The sequence below is a fragment of the Argentina silus genome (assembly GCF_951799395.1).
Source record: "Argentina silus genome assembly, chromosome: 17".
Taxonomy (NCBI): domain Eukaryota; kingdom Metazoa; phylum Chordata; class Actinopteri; order Argentiniformes; family Argentinidae; genus Argentina; species Argentina silus.
In genome coordinates this window covers 12,395,277-12,402,739 of record NC_139671.1, presented here as the reverse complement: position 1 = coordinate 12,402,739, position 7,463 = coordinate 12,395,277, and the positions used below count along the sequence as shown (strand labels likewise).

General features: G+C 45.3%; 1 protein-coding gene across 1 annotated transcript; it reads left to right on the top strand.

Annotated features, from left to right (window-relative positions):
• Positions 1–199: 199 nt before the first annotated feature.
• On the top strand, positions 200–7,074 carry LOC310818234 (uncharacterized protein). Its single transcript, XM_083689085.1, has 4 exons — positions 200–1,247; positions 2,110–2,233; positions 2,472–2,527; positions 2,870–7,074. Exons 1-4 carry the CDS (start codon positions 369–371, stop codon positions 3,005–3,007), a joined length of 1,197 nt encoding a protein of 398 aa, XP_083545211.1. The 5' UTR covers positions 200–368; the 3' UTR covers positions 3,008–7,074.
• Positions 7,075–7,463: the final 389 nt, after the last annotated feature.

Here is a 7,463-nt window from a genome sequence, read left to right as displayed (position 1 = left end):
AATTCATTCAAACCGGGTGAGACAATCGTTTAATAGACAACAAAGAGAAATGCGTTTCAGTTATTGAAGAAGGGCTGAAATGCACTTTATGTAGCGCTCATCGATTAATGATTCCCATGACTGTCGTAAAGCACCTCCCTCTTGCAGCTGCAATGGCGTTTGCTGCGACAGCACTTTCCGGCAGCAGGGAAACTGAGGAGAAAGCAACGACAAGCGTCGCAAGGATAGACGGGATTGCTTTTATAACCCTCGGATTTACACATTTATCGATTAAGGGACGTGTGCTTCGTTTATAAACACTTTCACCTTGTGGATGAAACTATATTTAACGTTTTTTCAAACGTGAGTCTCCCCCTTAATGCAGTGGGATGGCTGCAGTGCCGACTGGGCCTAGCAGCGCAATGCCAGCATCCCCGGCTGAAATTACTCCCTTCCCCGGGGGTGGGAGCGACGAACCTGGGGAAGAGGAGGAATCAGGCTGTGTTCGGGAGGGCACGATAACCTCCGGGGCAGGACAGGAGCATCAGGTCAGTGAGAACAAACGGCCTAATAAGAAAAAACAGAAAAACATGTTATCACATGCTAACCCGACTGCTGCGATACTCCTCAAATCGGCTCCCCAGGAACAGCAACTGAACGGCTTGGTCGGTCCGTCGTCGGACGAAGATGTTAACCACAGCAACAAACACACAGAACACCGACCCGACAATCCGAGACCGTCCACGGAACACTGTGACAGCAGTAGCGAGGGGATACCGAGCGACAAAAACAATAGCGATCATTGCCACCATGAGGACCACAGTCCATGTTCGAAAAACAGCAGCCACCCTCACATGAACAACAATAGCATGAACGGTATGATGACTATAACACGAACTGAGGCTATCCAAAGCCACCCTGTAACTGGAGACCACCCCGGCAACGTTAGAAAAGAGGAATGCGACCCCACGGAACCACCGCGACCACCGGGCGAGCCCCCAGATCACGAAGGCCTCGAAGCGCCACGGGCTAGAGTAGACACCGATCCAACACAGCATCAACCGCCGGTGTCGGAGCTGGCTAGGCTCGATCTCAACTGCTCGCCCGGCAGAGGAGAGGAAGACAGCCAGGGGATTCATTATGTCCGCTATGAGTCCGAATTACAGATGCCAGGAATCATGAGATTGATCACCAAGGACTTGTCTGAGCCTTATTCCATTTACACTTACAGGTACTTCATCCATAACTGGCCGCAGCTCTGCTTTCTGGTGAGTATCACTTATCTACAGGAAAACACCTGACTGTGCTTCTCTGGTGTGGTTGTTAGCAAACCAAGAATAATGACCAGCCTAACTAATTGTAACGTGTATATCGCATAGGCTTCAAGTGTAGGGTACTGATGCAAGCCATGGCTATCGGGACAGGAGTATAGTAGACTAGGTTTACTTCGCACTTCCACCCTCCCATGTCTCTCTACCTGCGATCCGACACTATAGAAACCTGAGCTGGCCTGAGTTTGGGTGTGTGTCTACTAGTGTGGACTAGTATGTGCTGTCGGCACTATATTTAATCACCTGTCAGTGCTTTACAGACACAGCTGAAGTGTTACACACACACACACACACACACACACACACACAGACACGTAGGCTACACAAGACCAGAGCCATATATTCTGTATTTACCGCTCTGCCAACTCCATATAGCCTCTACATAGATTGAAATACTGCTCAGAGACTGTGATGTTTAATAGCCTAGTGTTGCAGTGTCACATGGGATCTGCCTGTGGTAGAACTGCAAGTCTCTTTCAGGTCTTTCACTCTATTATCAGACTTTTGTTGATTTTAACTCGATAAGCCAATAACAGAGTGCCCCAACTCAGAGAGCCACTCTTTCTGTCAATCCCATGCAGTAAACAGCCCATTGTCAAGTCATATGCCACCAGTCAGCTGCTTCCTGTCACCTCAGAGGAATTGTTATGCAACAGGGGTGAGAGGTCAGAGAAAAGACCCCTGTGTCCGCAGATCTGTAGGAACGTGATTGATGTTTTGCTGCTCCTACAGTGACTGCCTCGTTAATTGGTCAGAGGACTTACAATGTGTGTGTTTGTCTCTTTCCCCTCCTCCCCAGGCCATGGTGGAGCAGGAGTGTGTTGGGGCCATTGTGTGTAAGCTGGACATGCACAAGAAGATGTTCCGTCGCGGCTATATCGCCATGCTGGCTGTGGACTCCAAACACAGGAGGAAAAGCATTGGTGAGTCTCGCTGCTTTGTGCTACCTCCAACTACCTGGTCAGAAAACCAACCCAGCCTTCTAACGGGCCAGGGGGAGGCTTTAGCCAAATAGCTTGCACGTATCCTGTTTGTTCAGATGTGCAGGCACAGAAATGGTACGGGTTACGGGGAGGGCCAGGGGTTGTTTTCTTCCGTGGCTGAATATTTTCCCCTGTCCCTCATTGACTTGTACCCTAATGTCATTCTATTTTATTTCAGGTACTAACCTGGTGAAGAAGGCTATCTATGCCATGGTGGAGGGTGACTGTGATGAGGTAAGAGGACTGACACTGACAGCCCAAGGTCCTGTTGTCCCTCACTGGCCTTCACTCTGCCAGCAACCCTGACTGGCACTGTCACTAGCCGTATATACAGACTCAAGGATCTAGGGTGCACAGACTGAATTACTGAAGTACTCCATAGCTCTTGTCTGACAAACAGTGAGCCAAGCTTTTATGTTTTTAACCATCTGTCGGATGCTACTGCATATGTGTTTCTTCACGTAACTCTCACTTACTCACTCATCCACCCACTCACTCACTCACTCACTCACTCACTCACTCACTCACTCTCACTCCCACCCTCTTATCCCATGTCTTCTTCTTCTCTCTCCCCAGGTGGTGTTGGAGACTGAGATCACTAACAAGTCAGCCCTGAAGCTGTATGAGAACCTGGGTTTTGTTAGAGACAAGCGGCTGTTCAGATACTACCTGAACGGTGTGGACGCCCTGCGGCTCAAACTGTGGCTCCGCTAGCAGAAAGGGGGAGAGGAGGGGGGATGACAGGTGCTGTGTGCCCACCTCTTACTGTATCAACTCCTCAGCCTCACCCCTGCCCCGGCCATTTTACTCATTGACACACCCATTCATGCATACACACACACACACTACACTTGTGTACACACACACAGGTGTGCTTGCACATACTGTATGCACATACACACAAACACGTTAAAGGGGCAATCTGTAATTGCGACATAAATGTTTTGACTTTAATGATAGAAATTAAATTAATAATATATAGCCATTGATTCTTGAAGAGTATAACTTAACTTAAAAATGCATCATGAGGTCAGGTTAGGTCAACTGTCTTATCCCTTCAGAACCCAAAAATATAGTTTTACTTTTACTTAACAAACACAGCATCAAACCATGGTTAAAATTATAAGATTGATCTCATGGATGGTCAGTCCATCTATAGCTCTGTCTATGAAATTGAGAGTGGTTAAATTTCTCCAGCCCCATCCCTCAGCTTTTTACAAAAAAAAGCCTTCTCGCTTTCTTATTGTTTGAATTACAGATTGCACCTTTAACATAAACACACACATATTCACAGACACTCACACACTCTCTTTTTCGTCCTTGACCTCTTAGAAACAACTCTTCTGTCAAGGCTGAGAGAGACAGAAATCCCACCAAATGTTTTAATTTAGAGGCCCCTGATAGCTGTAGGACCTTGAGAGAGGGGAGGAGTGGGTGTGTGGGGGGTCTGGGGGTGACATTGGCTGGGGTTTGAAGAACTGTTTGACCTTTGAAACCATGACTCCAAACGGAGCACGAAGTGAGGCGTGAGGCAGGTCAGGTGGAGGCATGAACCCAAACCCTAGAGGACTGAGTGCCACAGAGTCATCCAACGGAACACAGGAAAAACAGAAGAGAAGAAAAGAGAACAAACAGTGTGAAATAAGGAAGTGGGGAAATAACAGACTCGAAGTAAATATTTGATGAGTTTATTTTTGTGTTTCTTTTTTAACCTTATTAGTCAAACAGGGGGTTGGAAAAGCTATAGTGTGTGTATGTATGTGTATGTGTGCGTGTGCGCATGTGAGTGGGTGGGAATCATGAGTTGTTGCGCGTCTGTGTTTATCTCCCTCTGTCTGTGTTTTTGTTGCCCCAGTTGTTGAGTGAACAAGGCGGTCTCTTGCTGTTATGTTTTCCCCTCTCGCCTCAGCCTCAGAGCGTGAGCCTGTAAAGATATGCATGCATTTATTTTAACACGAGTGAAGGTATGACTGAGTCTTGATTAACACCCAGAACTTGGCCTGGTCTGAAATCCCCCCCACTCCCCCCTCCGCCCACCCCGTAGTCATTTCCCCTTCAGTGTTCGCAGATTTGACAGAACTGGATAGGTGGAAGCAATGTGGCCAATTGGAACGCCTAATGAAGCCATAACCCTGTCACTCACACCCTATCTGATTCTCTCAGATGTGCAAACACTGAAGATGTAGGGGCTGGGAGCTGTTTATGGACCAGGCTCATGTTTGTCCTTTTGCAGATCAAAGCTAATTTTCCCAAAATGCACTGCCAGCCATGGAAACACTGCAAATACCCTAGAAGGAGAGGAGAGAATCCACTGTTAGAGAGGATACAAAAGATGAGTACAGCTGTGGGGAAGAGGGTTTCTTCATCCAGATTCTCCTAAGTTGCAGATGTGACTAAGTTCCCATGCGCCACTGTCAGTCATCACCACAGTCGTCTGCCTCTGAGAACATCTAGAGCAGCAGAGCCCTGCTTCTGGTCAGGCCGGAGTTATAGTATTAAATATGCTGGATTCCTCATGGCTTCGCTGTGTGTGTGTGTGTGTGTGTGTGTTTGTCTCTGGTAAAGACAGACAAGTATTCTTAGCAGTTTTTATTTCTTATTTGCTCTCTGAGTTTATTTAGAATGCTTACTGTACACTCACACACTCACCTCAGCGGCTGAGCCTAGTGTTCCCAGGGACCCTTCTCTGATGCAGAACCCCACATCACCAACATATCTGATCTTCTCTGATGCAGAACCCCACTTCACTAACATATCTGATCTTCTCTGACCTGGGAAAAAACCACACACCAGGCATCTCCAATCCACTCTAATAATGGCAAAGAAAATATGCATTTGCAGCTGCTTTTTTTAAAACCTTTTTGTTTTCAGAGTAAATGAACAAAGGTCAGATGCACTTCGTTTGGCTATTGCTGCAGTGTGTGTGTATGTGCGTGCGTGTGTGTGTTTTGACAATGGTGTGGAATCAGTTCTGACATTCTACTTTCCTACTCCCATTGACGTCCTCTGGGCTCTTCATAGCACTACACAGTGCAAATGGTTGTGCAGGTGTTTGCTCTAGCCAAGCACTAACGCACCTGAATCAGTTAATCAGGTGTGGTAGTACAGGGCTGGAACAAAACCATGCATGTCCTCTTGCCCTCCAGGACCAGGGTCTGTTACCACTGCATTATGGTATACACCAAACCGATTTACTCAGTGTTTGCTAAATTTGCAGCTGTTGTTTTACAAAATAATTACAGGTGCAAATGCTTAGTAAATATTTCCTTAGGTCTCTTTGGCTAAATAAGACAGGTCTTCTAAAAAATCTATCCTGCTTCGAGCCCAGGATGGGAAGTGAGAAGGGACGTTTACAGACTTGCCACCCACACAACAGCCTGTGACGTTTGTGTTTGTGTCTGTGTGTGTTTGAAAAGACAGATCAGATTACCTTTTTGATTTATCTTTTTTAAAATTGCAGATTTGTATATGAGTGTTTGTTCTCTATTCATTCGACATTTGAGAGCACTTTTTGTGAAATGTGTTTGGGGGATTTGATTGATTGACTGGGTTTCTGTTTCTTTTCTCTACTAATTTTTTATTTTTTATTTTACCCATCCTGAGGTATGACTAGAATGAGAAGGATGAGACAGAGATGATGTCATGAAACGGTACAGATGAGAGCTGACCGTTCCATTCAGTTCCACTCAGAGTTCTATTCAGCTCCCAAGGCAGATGTTTAGATTCATGACATGACTGTCTAGTCCGGCTTCATTCTAGAGGTATGAGGGTCACCTTTCCACTCTAAAAAAACTGATCTCTATTTTGGTTCGGTCCTTGTTATTTATCATTTTGTTGTGCCCCAATTCTCTCCTGCTCTTGTCTCCTTTCCATAATAATAACTGATACTTGAAAGTAAAGACGGAACAGGTTTCCACCATATTGGTTATACCTATTGAGTTCTTTCAGGTCAGTTGTCAAAGAGAGGAGGTGAGGAAAGGAGACCATTCATGATTATTGGAACTCAGCATTTGTTATGGTCCCTGTTCCCTGAGCCTGACATGGGCAGAAAAGGTCTATTTTCCCTTCCTGGTTTGTCCAGTCTGAACCCCTGGCAGTGCTAGTTGGTCCAAGGGCATTATAGCCTGCTTGCCACATTAGGCCAAACAGCTCAGCTTGAACCATGACAGCAGTTGAAGGGTTTTGTCATCAGACTCAGTTTCTTACCATGGCCTGTAGTAATATCTTCCCAGTACACGCCATTTATGGCTTAATTTAAAATAAATTTTAGGGTTTCACCACAGAGGGGAAAAAAGTGAATTGTCAAGCCAGTTCAAATTTCAAATGTCAAAGTTGTTACCTGAGGGTCTTTTAAACTGGTCCTGGAGGGCCACCGTCCCATAGGTTGCCTAGCTACCACTCACCCCAGAGCCAACCCAACGATGTTGAGTATTTTCAAGCTTTTTATTGGAATGTTCTGGTTGTTTATGCCCACAGAAACAGGCCTGTTGATAGGATAGGCACCGTAGGTCTGGGTAGTAAAGCTGCCCCTCGCGTACTGTGGCTCCCCTGGACCAGCGAACGGGGGCTCCAGCGGTCTCTGAGGTGACCAGCACTGGACCACTCCTATCTATATAATGTGTGCTAAGGGAAGAGAGTAGGGTTTTTTTTGCATGTCAGATTTCTGTTCCCCTGTCCCTCTTCCCCTGTATCCTCTTTTGATTTCAATCTGAAAATGTCAGACGATATCTTTTATTTAATGTGGAAAAAGAACACAGAAATAAATTATTTGATTTTTTTAATGCTGTAAGCTGGGTTGTCATGATTGACTGTGTTCTCTCATTTCATGCATGTGAACGCCATCTAAACACAATTATTTTTGGGACTTGCATAGAAAGAAAAAGGGGTTATCTTACATTTTCAGGATGAAACATAATTCATTATATCATTGTGATGTATGATTTATTAAGCATAATCATTTAAGATTCGCCATTTTGACTAGGACACAAATGAAACAAGCCCCACAGAGTTCTGGGTAAAAGATATATTTATTGGTAAATACTGCATTTGGTATCTATAGAAAGAAAGCTTAAAAGGCCATCATTTTACAGCACACAAACATGATAGTTTTATTGTGTATGCACAACCAATAATGTCTACATATCAAGCTACCTATAAGTAGATGCTTCTA